At 48.2% G+C, this 21,578-nt stretch overlaps 1 protein-coding gene across 3 annotated transcripts in view; it reads left to right on the forward strand.

The window, feature by feature from the left end:
* Positions 1 to 9,533: 9,533 nt before the first annotated feature.
* CUNH19orf12 (chromosome unknown C19orf12 homolog) overlaps positions 9,534 to 21,578 on the forward strand; it is a 14,916-nt gene continuing 2,871 nt past the window's right edge. The window contains exons 1-2 of one of the 3 annotated variants that reach the window (XM_017800254.2): positions 9,534 to 9,710; positions 17,655 to 17,824. In XM_017800254.2, coding sequence (XP_017655743.1) covers positions 17,665 to 17,824 — 160 coding nt within the window. In that variant the 5' untranslated portion in view covers positions 9,534 to 9,710; positions 17,655 to 17,664. Of the gene's footprint in view, positions 9,711 to 9,876; positions 10,145 to 10,180; positions 10,353 to 17,654; positions 17,825 to 21,578 lie in introns of those variants that run through there. The other 2 variants (XM_008841544.3, XM_008841538.3) reach the window with 2 other exon arrangements.

Genomic DNA, 21,578 nt, shown 5'->3' on the forward strand with positions numbered 1-21,578 from the left:
CCTGCGGTGGGGAGGAACCGGTGGGGTTTGTCTGGCACCTGCCAGAGCCCCAGCCCAGGACGCCCCCACCCCTGCAAACGAATCTCGGGGTGTCCCTAAATTCTTGACCCAGCTATGATCTGCCACCCAGAGTCACTGTATTCCAGGCCTGACCGAGTCCACAGATGGGAACAGGGCATAGGGCTCTGGGCTTTCGGATGATAAAAAGGGGTCCCAGCGCAGGACCAGAGAAGGAAAAACACCAGAGATGGCTGATGGGTTAGTGTTATGAGACTGGAGGAATGGGAGGGATGGAGCAAGGGGGATGGGGGTGCCTCTGCCAATCACAGCAGGACAGCCCTGATGGCAGTTTGTTCATTTTTGTGTCACCTGAGAGACCCCAGCTCTGGATGTGGCCTCAGAGCCATTTGCATATTCCAGCCTTATGGAATCCACAAACAAGTCTTCCAGGCTGGACGTTGTTTCCCTATTGACTCTGTGTGTGTGTGTGTGTGTGTGTGTGTGTGTGTGTGTGTGTGTGTGTGTGTGTGTCCGTCCCTCACCCTCTTCCCCCACTGTCCACCCCGCCTCTATTTTGCCCTCCGTGTCTCTTACCAGCCTCTCTCAAAGCTGCTGTGGTCGTAGAGGCTGTGAACCCAGGCTGCTAGGGTCTGGTTCAGTTCCTAGAGGCCTGACCCTTCCTCTGTTTCCGGAGAAGCTTAAGAAATCACTTCCACGGAGTTGGGGAGATGGTTCAGTGATTAAGCAAGCATATTGGTTTTTGCAGCGTTAGATTTCCAGCACCCACATCCAGTGGCTTACAACAGCCTGTAACTCCAGCCTCTGGCCACAGGCACCTCTACGCATATGCACATCTCATATACACACATACACACACTTTTTTAAAGTCTGGGGAGTTCTATCTGCTTTTGTGTTTTCCAGGACCCAAAACTTGACCTGAGTCAGCCTGGAGGGGATTCTGCTGGGGGTGTGTGGAAAAGGCACCAGATCAGAGACTGCTTCTCAGAGTGCAGGTCTGCTGTGGGCAGCTATTCTGGAACTTTCCATAGACCTTCTATCCTTCCATCATGGGAAAACTGACTGACCTTGAAGAGGTGTGATCTTAGATGCCAAAATTGCTGCTATGATGGTTAATTTAAAACTTTTAATCTATTTGTGTGCGTGTGTGTGTGCGCGCGTGTGTATATGAGTGCTTTGTGTATATGTATGTAATGCACCTGTGTCATGCAATGCCCATAAAGGTCAGGAGAGGGTGTTGGATTCACCTGAGACTGGAGTTAGGGACGGTTGTTAGTTACCACATGGGTGCTGGGAATCAAACCCTGCTCCTCTGCAAGAGCAGCCAGCGCTCTTAACTGCTGAGTCATGTCTCCAGACTTGGAAGGATTAATTGTAACTGTCAACTTGGTTGGACTAAGAAACATTTGCTGAGCTGGGCATGGTGGTGCAGGCCAGTGCACAAGACGATTTTTAGGCTTCCAATTTCTCCACTGTTTATGACAGAATAGAATGTGGTAGTATACAACCTCTATATTTTAACAGAAGCAGACTTTGTTTCTTATTCAAAGTAGGCTACAAAGGTGGGTCTTGTGGCATGAACTGGTAATCCCAGCCCTGGGGTGGCTGAGCAGACAAATTGTGAGTTCAAAGCCAGCTTGGGCTATATAGTGAAACCGTCTTACAAAACCAGAGAGAGAGAGAGAGCTAGAGAGATAGAGAAACACTGGGATGTTAGTGAAGCACATTTCTAGGAGTGTCTGTGATAACATTTCCAGGGATAACTAGATCCTGAGGACTGACTTAATCAGTGGTTCCATGCCTTGCTGAGTTCATAATGTGAGGGTTCTATTGGGAGGTGCCGAAAGGTTGGAGGTGGTGTAATTTGGAAGAAGTGCTCCCTGGGAGTGTATATTGTGTCCCTGGGGCTGTATATTGCCCTGCCCTGGCCCCTCCTTCTTCTATCTCTTCTACTGTCCTGTCTTCTATCTCTTATCCATGAAAAACTAAAGGCTAGGGGGCTGGAGAGATAGATCAGTGGTTAAGAGCACTGACTGCTCTTGCAGAGGACCCGGGCTTGATTCCCAGCACCCACGCAGTGACTATGAACTGTCCTTAACTCCAGTTCCAGAAGAATCTGAAGCACTCTTCTGACCTCCGCAGCATTGCAGGAAATGGGTGCACTCACATCCATGCAGGCAATGCACACATACACATAAAATAAAAATAATAAATAAAAATTAAAATTAAAATTAAAAAAAAAAAGAAACACTAAAGACCAGCCTATGCTACACGCTCCCACTACCATGATATGTTGCTGAAGGACATGAGGCCAAGTGACCATGGACTGAACCCTCTGAAAGTGTGAGCTGAAACAGAGCTTCCTTTAAGTTGTTCTCAGATACTTTTGTCACAATGACCAGAAAACCCAGTGCATCATCCAGGCAAGGACACATACTTCCAAATCCCAGCTTGAATCCCTTACCTGGCTCCTGAGCTGGGTGGGCGACCTTCTGAAATAGAGCATTACCTACTCTGAGAGCACTTTGTTAGTTTCCATTTCTCTGTTGTCACCAAAGTTCTTTATTCCTTTTCAAACACAGCTTTTCCACTTCATTTAATACAAGGGCAGTGGTGATCTCTTCCTCAATGATTTAAAAATTATGCAGAGTGCTAGGCATGGTGCTGCATGTCTGTAATCCCAGCAGTTGGGAGGTGGAGGCAGGAAGACCATAAGTCCAAAGCTAGTCTGACTGCATACAAAACTGTGTCTCAAAAATACCACACACCACACCACGTATCATACACCTGAACACCACACTCACAACATACACTCACCCTATACAGTGTACCACATACTATACATCCATACACTACACATCACACGTATCATACACCATAACACAAATACCGCACATATCACACATACTACACACCATGCAATACATACAATACACCATACATACAAATACACACAGCACACATACCACAAAACACAATACACACAACATATCATAAACACAAACAGCACACATACCACACTCCACATACAACACAACATACACAGAAACACCACACCACATACCATACACACCACACATATACACAATACACACACACCTCACAGTCACACACATCACAGACAACATGCCATATACCATATACCACACTCACACACAACATACCACATACCATAGACATCATACACACAAACACCATACACACACCACTCACAACACAATACACATACAAATACCACATACCCTCAACACACCCACACCACACCCACCGTACACAAAACACCACATACAACGCACAAAACACACAACACATACCATATACAAAACACATCACAGTCTCACACACACCATAATACAACACACCAAGCACAAAACATTACACACAATACACCATACCAAAAACACCTCACATACAACACACTCTCACACATATGCACAGACAATACATGCCATATCATACACAAAACACCACACACACAATACACCATACCCAAACACTGCACACACAACACACTCTCACACATATGCACATACAACATTCTCTAACACACATGCCACACACCATACACAAAACACTATACACACACCATACACAAAATACCACACACAACACTCACATATACACACCATACAACACACCATATACAAAACACCACACACATGCCACACTACACTCTCACAAATACACACACAGTGCAGATGCATGAAACTCCATGAATGGCCTCACAGTGTGTTTGGAACAAAAAAAAAAAAACATTCTGTCATTGAATGAAATCTCAAACAGACTAAGATTAAGAACATAACCCGATACAGCATTAAAGTAAAACTATTTAGGAAAAAGACTTCCCATCCTATGAGCAATTTGAAATAAAAACTTGAGAATCATAATAGTGACTCTGCCATAATTTTCTGTAATAAAACATCTATTATAAAAGATATGGCAATACAATAAAAGTCCTATTGTTCCAGAAACTGTATTATAACTGAAACAGGATAATTATAGAAATACTTGCCTGAGAATTGTGTGTTCAACAGAACCATTGAAACTCATTCTTTTCAGACTGAAAACAAGCCTTCTGGGTGCGGAACTCTTCCGAGCCATCCAAAATGGAAGGCAAGGTGGGCTTCTTCCCTCCAATCTCTGATGGCAGTGTAAGCTTCCCAAGTCCCCTCAGGACGTCTTTGTGACACACTCCCCAGGAGTAGCCCAGCACCCAGCTCTATACTATATTTGGAATTCAAAATCTCTTAGTCCCTACTAATAGAGCAGGGAGTCTAAATATTTTTGCTTGCTTTCAAATAAATTTTAACTAGCATGTATTTATGTTACTGTGCATGTGACCTTACTTGAAAGCAGGGTCTTTACAGATGTAATGATGTAATAATGAGATCACTGGGATGTACTCTTATCCAATATGACATGTGTCCTTATAAGAAGAAGGAAATGTGGGGCTTGGGAGGATGGCCCAGTGGTAAGAGTGCTTTCTGTTGAAGCACAAGGGCCAGAATCTGAATCCCTAACACCCATGTAAAAACCCAAGTACAGCTGTGCATGGCTGTGTCCCCAAGCATTGGGGGGCGGAGACAGGTGGATCCCAGGAACTTAGTGGGCAGCTGACCTAGCCCAAATAGCAAGGTCTAGATTCAGGGAGAGACCCTGACTCAAGGAAATAAGGTTTCATGATGGTTTAATTAAGTATGGCATGTTCTTAGACCATATTTATGCTGCTCCCTTCCCCTGTGTCCCTCCTATATCCTTTCCTCTTCCCAAAATAGTCCCCCCTCTACCCCCGTGTGTGTGTGTGTGTGTGTGTGTGTGTGTGTGTTGTGTGTTTCATTTTTTTGAGACAAGATCTTGCTATGTAGCACAGCTGGCCCAGAACTCACTATGTAGCCCAGGCTGGTCTCAAACTTGTGGTGATCCTCCTGCCTCATTCTCTGGGTGTTTGGGATTACAGGTGTGTACATGGGATTACATGGCTGGAATGGTATGTTCTTTCAGGCAGATTTAGGGTGCAACGGAGCTCTGTCAAGTTTAGTTGTGATTTTTCCCTGAGGATCTCTAGCTTTTCAGAACAGCTGCCCCCAGAATGCCTCACAGACACCCCATCCACATGCTGGTAGGACTGGTCTCCTGTTCCTGGTGGACATAGCATTTTTTGCCTCTCTCCTTATTTAATCTTTATAATAATCCCAGGTTGTCGAGAGCCTGGGTTCTTGGCTTCAATTTAGTGCCTGAGAACTGTAAGAACTAGCTTGGGAGCCAGCTTTGGGACTTTGTCTGGAAGGTGTTTACACTATAAATGCTGTTTTCACTGAGCTTGGCTATTTCTTTTTAAGTGTGGCTTGGGGGAAAGTGCTTGGAATTACAGAGGAGTAAGGGGCCAGAGAGCCTGCATCCCTCTCTCCACTACTGATATTTTTTTAAATATTTTATTTATTATTTTTATTTTATGTGTACGAGTATATTGCCTGCATGTATGTGAGTGTACCTGTGTCATGAAATGCCGCGGAGGTCAAAAAAGGGCTTCAGATTCCCCTGGAACTGGAGTTAAGGATGGTTCATAGCCACAATGTGGGTGCCGGGAATCGAACCTGGGTCCTCTGCAAGAGCAGTCAATGCTCTTAACTGTTGAGCCATCTCTCCAGCCCATACACTACTGATTTTTAATGGCTCATCTTGGGTAAGTTGGCACTTGAAAGGCTGGGGACCTGTAGGAGACTCAGGTATAATGATGGCTGAGGGAGTCTCAGCAGGTGCAGGGAGGGCACGACAATAACCCTGGTGGTGATGAGGGGCAAACAGGCAGAGTGATGCTAAGTGGAGACAGAGCAGATGGGGAAGGGAGAACGGTCCACAGAGATCTGAAGGATGCAAACGCCAAGGAAAATGAATCAGTCTTTCTAAGAATAGTGATGGAACCCAGGACCAGATTGTCACCAATCCCCAAACCACCTTGGCGTACGATGACAACTTAGAGTTAAGCTCTCCCAAGACTTAGAGGCAAGTGGCTGAATGGTCCCCAAGCACACAACAGGCTTGATGTAGACCTGACCTGAGAATTCTATTTTTACTGTGTCAGAGAGCGCACATGCATGGGCCAAGTTTGTTCTCAGTTAACACTCCCACCCAGCCGCCATTTGGTGAGCACCTGGTGCTATGGGTTGAACTGCTGTCTCCCTGTGGCGGTTTGAATGAGAATATCCCCATAAGCTAAGGTATTTGAACACCTGGTCAGGTGGTGGTGTGTTTGGGGAGGATCATGGAACCTTACCAAGGTGTGGCCACAATGGAGGAAACACATCTCTGGGGGTGGGCTTTGAGAGTTCATAGCCTCATCCCCCTTTCTCTCTCTCTGCTTCCTATCTGTGCTTGGAGATGTGAGCTCTCAGCTTCCTGCTCCGGCTGCCTCCTGCCATGCCTCCTCCATGATGGACTCTTACCTTCTGTAACGCTAAGGCAAATAAACTCTTCCTTCTCTAAGTTGCCTCAATCATGGTGTTTTATCACAGTAACAGGAGGCTAATACACTCTCCAAAAATATAAAGTCCTTTGGGTCTTTATAGATGTAATAATGTAGTAATGAGGTCATTGGGGTACACCCTTATCCAATATGATGTGTGTCTTTGTAAGAAGGAAATGTAGGGCTGGGGGGATGGCCTGGTGATAAGAGTGCTTTCTGTGTAAGCATGAGGACCAGAATTTGAATCCCTACCACCCATGTAAAAAGTCAAGCATGGCCGTGCACGCCTGTGCCCAGCATAGGGGTTGAGGACAGGTGGATTCCAGGAGCTCAGTGGGCAGCTAACATAGCCCAGACAGCAAGGTCCCAATTCAGCGAGAAACCCCGACTCAAGGCAATAAGATGGAGAGCACTAAGGTGCTGGTTTATGGGGTTGGTTTGTCACCTCAACACAATCTAAAGTCACCTAGGAAGAGGGAACCTCAATTGAGAAATTGTTTCCATCAGATTGGCCTGTGGTCAGGTCTGTGAGTCATTTTCTCAATTGCTGAATTGATATACGAGGGCCCGGCCCGCTGTGGGTGGTGCCATCCCTAGGCAGGTGGGCCGGGCTGTATAAGAAAGGTAGCTGAGGAAGCCATAGGAGGCCAGCTAGTAAGTAGCGTTCCTCCATGCTCTCTGCTTCAGTTCCTGCCTCCGAGTTCCTGTCGAGTTCCTGCTGTGGCTGCCTTCAGAGATGGACCGTGAGCTGTAAGCCAGATGAATCCTTTCCTCCCCAAGCTGTCCTGGGTCAGAGTGTTTTATCACAGCAACAGAGAAGCAAACAAAATCAGTGCACGGTGGTGGCAAGTGCTTGCTTTGCAGTTCTGGAGATCTGATGGTTCATTCTGCTCCTCAACTTGATTGGTGAGGCACACTTCTGGTTGTGTCTGTAAGGGTGTTCTCAGAGAGGATTCACAGTGAGTGGCCCCATCCTGTGGGCCTGACAGAATAAAAAGGGAAGAAGGAATAAGCCAGGAGAAGACCAGTATCCCCGTCTCCTCCTATATGCCAAAATGAAGACCAACCTCTGCTCCAGCCCCCCCCATCATGATGCCCTCTGCCCACACACAGGGGCCAAGTGACCATGGGTTGAACCTCAGAAACTGTGAGCCAAGACAGATCATTCTGCCTTAAATTGTTTATGTCAGGCTTTCTATCATTGTGATAAGAACTCACTAATACTTCACTAACACACCCTGGGGTTACAGGAGCAGGGAATGCCACATCTTCCAGGGATAAGGACTCAGCGGTCCTAGAAGGATGTCCTGGGCCTCACATGTCAAGGGGTGTTTACACGGATTCTATGTGTGTCTGGGGACAAGGCACTGGCTTGGAGGCTGACTCTAGAGCCCAGGAACCCGTAAACACTAAGATGACTGAGTGACTATGATTTAATACAGGAGGACAAAGTTTTGCTTTCAAAATGTCACCAAACTTGCTCACATGTCAATATGCAAAGGCTGTGGGGTTTCTGGATGTGGTATGCACATGCACCCAGCACCAGGCTTCTGGGCTGCCTTTAACCTGATGGAGCCTTGAAAGTTCAGGTTTGGATACACTTAGCTTTTGGAAAGTCTTGGTAGAAGGGAGGATTTCGGGCCTGAGAGCACCCTGTAAATTCTCCTACTCTCTAGGTGTGTTTGATATAGCACCCAGGGGGACTCTCGCCCCCTGGGGAAGAGGGTGCTTTGTCAAGGCTGAGGTGGAATTTCTGGTAAATATTTAGCATTTTGGAGAAACTATCATTTTCATACTCTGTCATGTAAACAATATTCTATGGGCTGGAGACATGGCTCAGTGGTTAATGGCAGCTAACAACCATTTGTAACACCAGGTCCAGGGGACTCTGACACCTTCTTCTGGCCTCCGTAGGTACTGCACATACACAGTGCACTTACATACATGCAAGCCAAAGACTTATATACATAAAATAAGAAAAAAAATAGAGAATAGTCTATATTCCTACACATTACCTTCTTCAATCTTCAGACCAACCATATGAGATGGCTTCTATGATTATTGTTCCCCCCCCCCCCCCCGCAAAGGAGGAAATGGAGGAATATGAACATTCAAGAACTTTCCCAAGGTGGCTGGTAAGCATTATGAGTGCATTACTGTCTGTAACCGTCTGTGGAGCTGATGCATAGTTACCACACAGGCCCTACTATGTGCCTCTGTCACAGGAGGTCTCTCCTCAGCTGCCATGAGAACGTGTGCTCCCTGTGTGACATTTCTAGCCTTCAGTGTAATCACGTCATGACTTCATTTGTTCAGTACTGGTGTGAATGTCTCCCCGCCTACCTTCTTTTCCCTTTGGGATTTCTTTCTCCCTCCCAGCACCTCCCCCTGCTCTGGTACTTGGTTCTTAGTTCTATGTCCCAGGAAGGAGACAGCAGGCAGGTCCGGTTCTCCAAGGGGCCGCCAGAGGGCGCTGCCCGCGGGGAAAACAGGCGCACCTCAGCCTGTGTAGGTTGAAAGGAGAAGCAAGCTGAGCTGTTCTTAGCCTCCTTTAACTTTGGTTCTTGGAAAGTCACCCAAACTGAAGCAAAAGCTCCTATTCGGAATCGGTGGGGAATTCTTTCATGCAGCCAGGAGAGTCTTGGTATTCAGGGCCTTTGAAGCTTTCTCCCAGGAGACAGAAAACGCATATAACATGGGTCTGGAGTGGGAAATACTTCTGTCCTCTGGGTGCCCACAGCACTCTGGACAGCCACAAACACCCAGGCTGGAATCGGACCTGCCACTCCTCCTAGCTGGGCGCCGCTGGCCAGGACAGCCCCTCTGGTCTAGTCTGACAATGCCAACCTGCCTACTCAGCAGGTTCGTGCTCAGAGTTAAGGTCCACGGTATTGGGGAAGCTTCCAGAATCCTCTTTCAGATTTGGGGTGGTTCAAGGCTAGCCTTCGGGTCCCCTCACATGCTTTGCTTCCCTCCCAAGTGGATCCCCTACTCAGCTACGCCCAGCCGGTGGGGCCCGCCCCCGCCCCGCCCTTGGAGGGCGGAGGGCAGGACCAGCCCGTGAGTGTCTCTTGCAGGTCAGGGCCGCACTGATCCTGGTCAGTGCAATAAATTAACTTGGATTTCTAGGACAGTGCAGACTTCTGCCGCCTCTCCCACTGCCAGTCCTGAGGAAAGGAACCTGCAGGTGGCAGACCCAGAGCAAGGGGTTCCCAGGAGAACCTTCCAGGTGAGAACCCAGAGGCTGGGCAAAGAGAAGCTGTCCTGGAGACACAGAGTCCCCTCCAGACACCGCATCCAGGGTGGAGCAGTGCGCGCAAGTGTCAATCAAAGTGGTGCCCCGGGCGCGGAGGGAAGAGGAAATGCCCCGTTGCATCTTCCGGGTCCTTCTCCAGGTCTGGCCCAGCTTGGGGACCAGGACCCGGTACGACCCCGAGCACCGCGACCCGGAAGGCCCCGCCGAGCCGGAAGGCTGGAGGGCGGAGCCAGGGCGGCCGCGGCCTGTGCGCCTCAGTGTCCCCACGGCGGCGCGTCCAGCTAGGGAAGGTGCACCGGGGTCTGCGGGGACCCACGGTGTGCCGCACGCTGTGAAGAAACCGAGAAGCCAAAGCCACTGCAGTCAGTGGCGTCTGGAGCAGCTCCGCCCGCAGGGCATCGGTGCCCGTAAGTGCGCGTGACTGACTGCGCGTGCGCTTGCGCCCTGCCGGGGTTCGCCCCGCCGGGCCTGGCCTCCTGCTTAGAGATAGATGGTCAGGAAGGGGTGTCAGGCGCGCAGGAGGCCAGATTAGCTGTGTGGAGACAGGAAGCTGCGATAGCCTTTCTGTAAAGAAACCCTTACTCTGAGAGGTGGAGAAGCCACTGCTATGGCCCAGTGAGTAGACTTGTGCATGCCTGGAGCATCCTGCTCCGTTGTGGGGTGCGGGGTGTCCGCCCAGGTTCAGCCCTGACTGCGAGCCTCGCAGTGGACCTACCACCCAGGCCTTCTGATCTTTCCAGGGAAATCAGGAATCCAACATGTGTGTGCAGTTTTATTATCGGTATTATTTTGAGGTAGGGTCTTATTATATAGCCGAGGCTGGCCTTGAACTCACAGTCCTCTTGCCACAACCTCCCCAGGGTTGAGGTTACAAACATGTATTACCCCGCCGGTGATATGTTATATTTAAATATAAACAGTCAAATCGTTTCAGAACAACTTTGTGTTGGAGAATGGATGGACAGGATGATGAAATTTATCAGAAGCCAGAGTGCAAGGGTGGCTTTGTGGATTCCAGAAAATGGAAACTTAAGAGAACTCTGGCTAAGGGCCTGTTTTCATTTTCTTTCTGTCGCGCTTTTCTTTTTTCCTCATCAATCCCCACCCCTACCCCCAACTTCCTCCCTCCACACTGGAGATTAGTACCCAGGGCTTTGTCTGATACTGTTTTTCTTTAGCATAGACTTCAGGGATGAGGTCACTGTAAGTCTGTTGATGCTCTAACTTCTGAAATGATTCCTGTGAGGAATTTAAACCAGTCTTTTTGTGGATCAGAGCAACCACAAAGCTGCATCTGCCTGTGGCGTGGGACTGGCGAACCCCAGCTGCAGTGGGGCCCCTTTCCTTGCCCAGCTTCCCTGCTCCCTGGCACCTGCTGGTCATCGTCCTGAAGAAGTCTGACTTGTGCCCTGACACTGGCCTGGCTGGGCTAAGGGGAGGTTGCAAATGGCATTTGCATGCTGGTACCTCATCTGCCTCATGGGTTTTGATTTAAGGGCATCAGAGTAGGTCAGGATCTGCATCTGTTTGAGCGGGCAGTGAGGGTGAAATGGGTACAGTAGGCCCCCCTCTATTAGAGTTCTCCAGAGGAACAGTGATCAGATTGAATATATATTAAAATAAAATTTAAAAATATTTTATTCATTTTTTAAATTTTATTATTTTTATTTTATGTGTATGAGTGTATTGCCTGTGTGTCATTGCAGTTGTGTCGTGCAGTGCCTGTAGAGGTCAGAAGAGGGCGTTAGATTCCCCTGGAATGGGAGTTACAGATGGTTGTTAGCCACCATGTTGGGAACCAAACCTGGGTCCTCTACAAGAGCAGCCAGAGCTCTTTAACTGCTGAGCCATCGCTCCAGTCCCATGAAAGAATTTATTAATTAGCTTACTTTGATATAGTAGCAACAGCTGAATCAGACTCAGACTCAGGCTCAGAACCTGGGAGCTGCTCGGCCCTTGAGGCTGGGTGGGGGCTTCAGCACTTGAGGAACCCCACAGTGGCTCTCACTGGAGAGGCAGAGACCCCATAGTTGCTCAGTTCACAGGACTGGTTGCCTCAGCAGCCTAATGTGACTCCAAAAACCTGAGGGTCCCTGGAGAGCCACGGAAGCTCAGTCAGTGATGGAGGCCTGGAAACACTGGTTCTGATGTCAGCAAAGGAGTCAGCAACAGCAACAAAAGGGAAGGTCTTTGAGAGACAGGCAAATACTCTTCCTTCTGTCACGTTCCTTTTAAAAAGTTATTTTTATTTTATGTGTATGAGTGCATTATCTGCATGTATGTAGATGTACCCATGTCATGCAATGCCCATGGATGTCAGAAGAAGGTGTTGGATCCCCTGGAACTGGAGTTAGGACAATTGTTAGCTGCCATGAGAGTGGTAGGATTCAAACCCTGGTCCTTTGCCAGAGCAGCCAGGGCTTCTGACTGCTGAGCCATCTCTCTAGCCCTGCCATGCTCCTTTTTATCTGGGCTGCTACCTGGCAGTGCTGCCTACATTTGGGGTGTGTCATCCTATGTCAGTTAAGACAATTCCTCAAGGGACGCTCCCCACTCAGGTGATTCTAATTTGTGGCAAGTTGATATTAACACAGACCATCATGCTCCTTTGTTTTATTCGATATTATTTTTAATTTTTTTTCATATTTTATTTTTATTTTATGTGTATGTGTGTATTGCCTGCATGTAGGCAAGTGTACCCATGTCATGCAATGCCGGACAGGGGACAGAAGAGGCTGTTGGATCCCCTGGAACTGGAGTTATGGACAGTTGTTAGCTGCCATGTGGGTGCTGGGATTCTAACCCAGGTCTTCTGCAAGAATAGCTAGTGTTAATGACTGTGCCATCTCTCCAGCCCCCCATCACACTCCTTGAGTCACAGTTTTACCTTAAGTAGTTTCGGCTACCTGCAGCCAAATAGTAAGTGAAAAAAATCCAGAAATAATTCATGAGTTTTAACACCTTGTAGGTTAATTATGGGCCATTCACAGGGGGTCAATTAGTGACTGCTCTGTTCCTGGGATAAAACACCATGACCAAGGCAACTTATAGAAGGAAGAGTTTATTTTGGCTTAAGCTTCCAGAGGGATAAGAGTCCATCATGGAGGGGAGGCATGGCAGCCAAGGCAGCCCGAGCCGAAAGCTGAGCGCTCACATCTCCAAATAGGCACAGGAAGCAGAGAGAAAACAAAAGTACGATGAAGCCTCAAGTGCTTCCTCCAGTAGGGCCACACCTGCTGAACCTAAGGAAACAGCACCACCAACTGAGCAGTGTTCAGGTTCATGATCCTATGAGAATACCTCATTCAAGCCACCACATGAAATCACAGGCCGTCCTGCTCCGTCCTGCCTGGGATGTGAATCTTCCCTTTGAACAGAGTATCCACACTGTGTACATTACCCACTCCTTAGTTACTTAGTAGCCATCAGCTCTCATGTTGTGGCTGCTCAGTGCCTGTGCTCAGGTAACCCTTGTTTTACTTAATAATGTCTGCAAAGATCAAGAGTAGCAGTGTACAGGAGGGACCAGGGCATGACAGCTGGAGGGACAGGTTAGCCATGTTTTCAGACATCCTCTGGGGTCTCCAGATGTATTCCTTATGGACAAGGGGGGCTATTCTATGCATCTCTCTCCTACCTCTTTTTTGTTGTTGTTGCTTTGAGACAGGGTCTCACTATGTAGCACTGACTGTCTGGAAACTCGATGTGTAGACCAGGCTGGTCTCAAAATCACAAAGATCTGCCTGCCTCTGCCTCCCGCGGTGGGATTAAAGGCTGCACCACCACACCCAGCCCTCCTACCTCTTTCATGTGCATTGCTTTGCTGTGCAAAAACTGTTTTGAGGGTGCAAATCCATTGCTCTATAGAAAAGCCTTCTATGTGCTGGTGCTGAGGCTAAACTTCAGGATTAGAGAGGAACCAGCCTTGAGCCACCGGGTGTGAACAGTCCCTATATTCTTGAGACCTGGGCTACACCTGCCTTTTCCAGTGTTACTGACAGATAAAAAGCTTGGTCTACACCAAAACTAACCTAGAAAAGGAGTAGCTACTTTACAGTAGGGTTTTTAGATTTTTGAAAGGGAGTCAGCCATCTAAAGTGTATCAAACAGAAAAAGAAGCCATACCTGGCGGTGCAGACCAACACTTGGGGGGCTGAAAGTTCCAGGCTAGCCTGAGCTATATAGCGAGCATAACAAGACCCTGTCTCAAAGAAAACAAAAAAAAAGGGCATTTCATGATCCTGGAGCCCAGCATATTTCTTCTCCCTCCTGGGAGTGCCCAGAAGTTCTGAAAACCAGGCTTTGTCATAATTTGGTGGCCCCATGGATTTATTATAAGGGCTCAGAACTCCTAAAATCAAGAGGATATTAAAAATTAAGAGATTTGGGGTGGGGGCTGGAGTGATGGCCTAGTGGAGCACTGGCTGCTCTTGCAGAGGACTCAGGTTCTGTTCCCTGCACCTACATGGTGGCTAACAACCGTCCGTAACTCCAGTCCAGGGGAGCCAGTGTCCTCTTTTGACCTCGTCAGGCATTGCACAATATGGGTGCACTTACGTACATGCAGGCAGTACACTCATACATAAAAAAAAACACTGCTATATATATTAAATTAATTTTAGAAAATAGAAATTCCTGATTCTGCATTATTCTTGGATGATAGAGGAAAGGAGGAGGAGGTAGGAGAAAGGAGGAGGAGGAGTATGAGGAAGAGGGGTAGAGGAGGAAGAAGGAGGAGGAGGAGGTAGGGGAGGAGGACCATTCACATAACCCAAAGCTGTTGAGCAGCAGAAGCCCCCAGCTTCCTCTTCAGGCTCCCTCAGCAGCTGCCCAAGTGCCGGATGCGGTGAGACACCAAAACTTGTGAGAATCACCAGCTCTGCTGCTCTGATTTTTCTCCCATGCTGTGTGAGGTGGCCCATGACTATGTGGGCTTCCTGACCCACCCATGCCTCTGTGGGTGCCTGCACTACCCGTGACCACACCTCTACCTGTCGTTTCCCTGTCAGCATGGCCAAGTGTCCTGACCCCAGCAAACCACTTAGTGACATTGTTCTCCAGGGCTGTCCCTGCATCGTTTCATATGGGACGAGCCCCATATGAAAAATGGGGAAATTTCTGGAAATCTCTTGTTTTGAGACAAGATCTCACTATGTAGCCCAGGCAAGCCTGGATCTCACTGTGTAGCCCAGGCTGGCTTCAAAGTTGCTCTAATCCTCCTTCCCCTGCCTCCTAACTGCTGAAATTGCAGCTCTGAGCCATCATTCCTAGCGCCCCTGGAAATCTTTTGTTTATTTTGTTCTGTGGTTGCTTCACCACAGAGATCTGCCTGCCTCTACCTCCAGAATGCTGGAATTAAAGGCTGCACCATCACACTCAGCTGTTTTTACTTAAAAATTTATTTTATTTTTATTTTTCTGTGTATGAGTGTTTTGCCTACATGTATGTAAGTGTACCTGTGTTATACAAGGCCCATGGAGGCCAGAAGAGGGCATTGGATCACCTGGAACTGGAATGGTTGTTAGCTGCCCTGTGGGCGTTGGAAGCAAACCCAGGTCTTCTAGGAAAGCAGCCAGTGCTCTTAACCACTGAGCCATCCCTCCATTCCCCATAACTAATTTGTTTGATACCAGGTCTACCTATCTAGTCCAGGCTGGCCTTGAGTTTATAACCCTCAGCCTCCTGAGAGCTGGAATTACAAGCCTGTGTTACCATACCTACCTGTTGTCTGTGTATGTCCTATGTGTAGAACTGTGTCACCTCGTAAGAGCAGTTGCTTAAAGAAACCAGTGGTGTGTGTTGGTAACTGAACATTCATTTAGTGCCACCAGACAGTGCAGCGTCCCAGGCCCACCCCGGTCAGTCACAATGCATGTCTCCCACTTGTCACTTACAAGGGCCTAGGTGGTAAGTTTTCATTCATCTTTTTTTTTAGTGTTGGGCCCAGGTTTACTCTATCTTAAATGAATTATCTGGCACTGGAGAGGTGGCTCAGAGGTTAAGAGCACACACTGTTCTTGCAGAGGACCTAGGTTTAGTTCCTAGCACCCACACAGCTAGCAACCACCTGTAACTCCAGTTCCTGGGTATCTGATGCCGTCTTCTGGCCTCCTCGGGCTTTCATATACATTGCACTTATATACGTGCAGGCAAAGCACTCAAAGACATAAAAATCAATGAATAAGTTGAAGTATCTGACGCTCTGCTCAGGTTACCCAGCAGGCAATGCCAGCATGACCCCAACATCCTGTCCTTTCTCCTCTGGCCTGGCTCTGATGCCCTGTCACATACAAATGGCCACATGACTGGGAATTTGCAGTCTCTAGCAGGCTTTGTGTAAAAGTTGAGTGTTATATGAGCCAACTGAGAGGCTGCTGGTAGGAGAGAGGTCAGGCTTGCCTCTCTGGGGAACTGGTGGAACCTGTGCCCGGGCTGTTCCTTCATTTGTCAGAAGTCAGATGCTAGTCAGGGGTACAGAAGACCTCCCACCCACTTTGATGTGTTCATTTGCTCATTAGCTGCTCCATGGCTTCTCTGTGATGGACAACTACACAGGACTGTGTGCCATCTAGCATGTACATGGCCAAGTAACTTCTCTCCAGAGAGTGGGGACTCCTCTGAAATGCTAGGAAGAGTTATATTTGGGTAGAAATAGTCATAAGCTCATTTAAACTCTTTCTTTCAGCTGGTGTGGCACTTCCCTGTCATCCCAGAACTTGGGAGGCTGAGGCAAAAGGATCATGAGTCCAGACTTGTATGGGCTATGTAGCGAGACCTTACTTCAAAAAAGCAAAACTGGGCTGGAGAGACAGCTCAGCGGTTAACAGCACTGACTGCTCTTGCAGAGGACCCAGGTCTGGTTCCCAGCACCCACATGGTGGCTGACAACCATCATAATTCCAATTCCAGGCAGCTGACTCCCTCTTCTGACCTCGGTGGGTGTCACGGGTCAGTGACCACAATTCAATACATCTCTCAACTCTCATCAATGAAGCTCCCTCATACAATAGAGGACCAGAAACACAAAAGGTCACAAATGGCCAAAGCGTGGAGAGTACAAGTCTGCAGAGTGTGGGTCCTTGGACAGGACTCCTGTATTAAACTCCACCCACCCATGGCTCAGGGACCATTACAGACCAGGGGGTGGAAAGGTTGTCAGAGCCAGGGAGGAGGTGCGTGACCGTGTGGGACTAGAGTTCTAATAAGGTCCTGGGACCGTGACCATATGAACTTGCAGCAGTGGTATTAACTTGCACAGGATCCATACAACCTCAAGCAGACAAAAACCCAGCACAGAACCGTGGAAATGAACAGCAATCCCCAATCTTAGTCGAAGAATTATTGGCAGCTGATTACTGATAGGTGAGGAAGAGCTGATCTTCTTAAAGGGAAGGACTCTAGATAGGCTGACCAGACCAAAGTGGGTGAACTTGAACTGAGGGACATCTGGGGACACTAACTTGACAGGATAGGCCTTAACACAAATGACAGAATTATGAATTCCAGTTGGGGCGGGGGGAGTATGGGAAGGGGCCACTGGGGAAATTGGTATAAAGATGATTAAGATGTTCTGTATGGAATACACACAAATTCAATAAAATATTTACAAACCGGATTAAGTTCCTAGCACCCTCTTCTGGCATCCGTGGGCACTGTACAGCATAAGTGCACTTAAATATAGGCAATACACTCATATACCTAAAAATTTTTAATTAAAAAAAAGGCAAAAACAACTGTGTATGATAGAGCATGCCTTTGATCCCCGCACCCCAGCATTCCAGAGGCGGGTGGATCTCTGTGAGATCCAAGCCATCCTGGTCTACATGGCAAGTTATGGGTAACCCGGGGCAACAGGGAAACCCTAATCTCAAAAAAACAAAAACCCTAAACCAGCTGTCTTTTTGAATCTCTTTTAAGGTCTACAGAGATGCCTATCATGGTAGATGACATCATACAACTGCTGTGCTCCATTTCCCAGGAGAAAAGAATGCAGGCGGCTGTGAAGCACTCTGGAAAGGGTGCCCTGGTCACAGGGGCAGTGGCCTTCGTTGGTGGTTTGGTTGGTGGCCCACCAGGAATAGCCGTTGGTGAGTGTGTGTGTCTCACAGGTACAGCCAGCCGTGGGCTTGTCATAAGAAGGTTTCTGGAGCCAGGCGTGGTGTACACCTTTAATCCCAGCACTTGGGAGGCAGGAGGTGGAGAGTTCGAGGACAGCTTGGGCTGTATACTGTGATCCAGGCCTGTCTGAGACTGTGGAGCCATAGGGAGGAATGGCCTAGGGATCATGGTACTGTATGCCCAGTGTGAGGAGTCTGTGGGTCCCAGTTGCTTCTGTCTGTCCTGTTGTTAGCACGGCTCCTGTGTGGAGGTCTCAGGATGCAGGGTGATCTTGGTCGTGGCATCTGTATCTCTTCACACTGAGGAGACACCTTTCTCCTGGTGCCAGGAACCCCCGGCCCTGCCCTTCTAGAGCTGAGTCCTGGGATCTAAAGATACAAGGTGTCTGGGTCCCTTGGATGTCCCTGCCCCACATCACCATTACCACACCACCTGAGAAGAAATCCAGGGAGGAAGCTTGTTTTGCTGAGCTCCATCCATGAACAGATGCTCAGAGTGTGGCTGTTTTACACAGGCTGGCTTGCTCCAGGAGAGGCTTCATCTGAAAACAAAGGGTTCAAAAGCAAAACGAAAGACAGAAAAGCAAAACAAAGGTCTGAAAGGCACATGCCCAGGAGAGCGACTCCACCCACAGTGAACATCCTACCTACATTTTGCCACCATTTCTGCTTGCCAGTGTCTGTCACTGAATGAAAGAGTGGCTAATTTTCCCACTGTTCTCTGGAGCCTCATTGACGCTGAGAGCCTGTGTTCCAGGCCTCAGAAGACCCACCTGGCTCAGGACCACCTAACTCAGGACCATAGGTTGACATGGATTCCCAGCTGGCTACCCTCTAGAGGTGTTAGGAAGACCCCTAGGGGAGGGCCAGAGAACGTTCCCCCACTGGGAGATGGCTACCCATGTACCTTGCAACACAGCTGGTGCCCTTGCCAGAGCTGGGCACCTGCAGTGTGGGGCTAGGTAGTTAATTACTGATGGCTCTGTGTGCGTGTGTGTGTGTGTGTGTGTGTGTGTGTGTGTGTGTGTGTGTGTGTGTGTGCGCGCACGTTGATGACCTGTGCTGGAGGCTTGGTGCTTCTAAGAACCCAGGCTGGCTAGAAGCCCTTCCTAGGTGGACTGTAGTCCGAACGTGCTGGTAGGCTAGGCCAGGGGAAGCACTTTTTTGCTGAGGCCAGCCTCCTGGCAAGGCTTCCCACTCTGTTCTTGTCTTTGTAGCAGGGCTGACAATTGAGAACATAGCAATAAGCTAAAGCTACATTTAAGAGAAACCTCAGCACATGGGTAGCCCAGACCTTCCCCTAATGCGTTCCCCTTTCCAAATTCTATGAACTCTGTGAGTCCTGACCTGGCTTCTTGCTGCTCAGGGAGGGAGGAGACAAACCCGTTTCTTGCTTCTTCGGGGACACCCCAGCCTTTCCCCCACTCCTATCAGAGTGCCCTGACTGTGACAACAGGACAGTTTTATCGTATAGCTGGGCCTCATTACCATCTTAGGAGCCTATATTTTATTCAGATTGAGTGAAGCTGACAGAGAGCAGAGTCTATAGGGAGAACTTGTGGCTGGCCTGGCCTGGGAAGCAGGTCCATCCAGGGACCACCTGTTTGGATTCAGACAACATGAGGTTTGCTTTCCAGCTTCTGAGTCCAGCCTACAAATGAGATCTCCCTGGCCTAGGCTGTGTTGTTTATTTATTTTTAATTAATTGGTAAGCTTTATTTATATGAGTATGTTGCTTACATATACGTAAGGATACCATGTGCATGCAGTGCCCACGGAGGCTAGAAGAGGGCATTGGCTCCCCTGGTACTGGAATCACAGATGGTTGTTAGCTACCAAGTAGCCACTGCACAGTCAGCCTGGTTTTCTGCAAGATCAGCCAGTGCTCTTAACTACTGAGTCATCTCTCTAGTCCCATATTATTCATTTATTTTTGAGACAAGGTTTTGCTGTGTAGCCAGGCTGGCCTCAAACTAGCTCCCCAGAGCTGGAATGAAAGGTTGCATCACCATGCCTAGCTAAGGTTCTATTTTCTACAACAACTTTTTGCTTGCTCCTTCCTTCCTTCCTTCCTTCCTTCCTTCCTTCCTTCCTTCCTTCCTTCCTTCCCTCCCCCTCCTCCCTCCCTCCCTCCTTCCTTCCCTTCTTCCTTTCCTCCCTCCCTCCTCCCTCCTTCCCTCCCTCCCTCCCTTCCTTCCTTTCCCCATTCCTTCTTTCTCTGTCTCTCTGTTTCTCTCTTTCACAACAAGGTCTCTCTATGTAGCTCAAGCTGGCCTAAAACTGAATCTGTTTCACAGATTGGACTTCAAACTTGAGATCCTTGTGCCTCAGCCACCAGAGTGATGGAATTACAATTTTGTACCAGTTATGTGCCCAGTAGTTAGGATAAATTTTTCATTTTGGAATAATGTTGGATTTATGTAAAAGTTACCATGTGGGAATCCACATGAGCCTCACCCATTTTCAGTTCAGTGTGACCGTGTCCCGTCATGTTTGTGGGAACTAAGGAGCCAGTGCTGATCCCATCCCGCTGACCAGCTCAGCTCCCGATTCCAGTTTGACCAAACTTTGCACCAGTGCCTCATTTTGCTCCAAGTCACCACTTTGGTTCTAATGATGTTTTTTCCTTAGTCTTTTCCAGCCTGATAGTTCCTTAGGCCTTCCTTGTCTATCATGACCTCGACAGTTTGAGGGGGACTGACAGGCATTCTGTAGAATTCTGAGTCTTGTCCTATGTACTTCTCATGAGTCTTGGGAGGGATTCCTCAGAAAGCAAGTGTCGTCTGCATTGGTCTTCAGGTACATGACATCCCATGGTGCCTCCAGTAACGCAGACCTTGGGGACTGGTCAAGGTGCATGTTCTGGGTTTTTCCTCTTTCAAGTTTCGGTCTTTCATCCCGTCTTCTCTTCTTTAGGAGTGACTTACTCTGTCCATCTAAGCTGCAGCTGTATCTGATTGCTGATACTGAATATTTGTAGGATGTTTAAAAAATATGAATCTAGGGCCCAGCATGGTGGTACACACCTTTAATCCCAGCACTTGGAGGCAGAAGCAGGTGGATCTCTGTGAGTTCAAGGCCAGCCTGGTCTACATAGTGAGTTCCAGGACAGCTGGGGCTATGGGGAGACCCTGTCTCAAAAAGACCAAAAAAAAAAAAAAAAAAACGAATCTAGTGTTCTGAGTGGCCACACTTGGCTGGCATGTATGGCATGTAGCAATAGCTGCTCCTCCAGGCAGGGACCCAGCTCTCCAGGCCACCACAGGCCCCTCTGCCAACTTTACCTCCTTTGGTCACCTACCTGGCCCCTGAAGGTACTTAAGTTTGAGAACTTTGCCCCTAAGGCATGTTCCCTGACCTTGTACCACCCCCACACTGCCTGGTAGTGGAAGTTTCCATTGTACAAAGGCTTCAGGTTCTACAACAGCATGCCTTAACTTTGGCAATAAACTTACATTTAAAAACAATGTATCTAGCTAAGGATGTAACTTGTGTAGAGAGCTTACCTAGTGTGCCTGAACCTATCCTATGCTCAATGCCTATTACCACTACCCCCCTCCACCCCCCAAAAAGCATAAATCTAAAAATGTTTCTAGCTGGATGCTGTGGCATGTATCTGTGATCCTAGCACCTGGGAAGTTTAGATAGGATTATCAAGGGATCTAGGCTAGCCTGGGCTACACAGCAAGACCCTGTCTCCAAAAAAGAAAAAGGAAGGAGGGAG

This window comes from Nannospalax galili, unplaced genomic scaffold, assembly GCF_000622305.1.
Source record: "Nannospalax galili isolate Female #2095 unplaced genomic scaffold, S.galili_v1.0 scaffold1231, whole genome shotgun sequence".
Lineage (NCBI taxonomy): Eukaryota > Metazoa > Chordata > Mammalia > Rodentia > Spalacidae > Nannospalax > Nannospalax galili.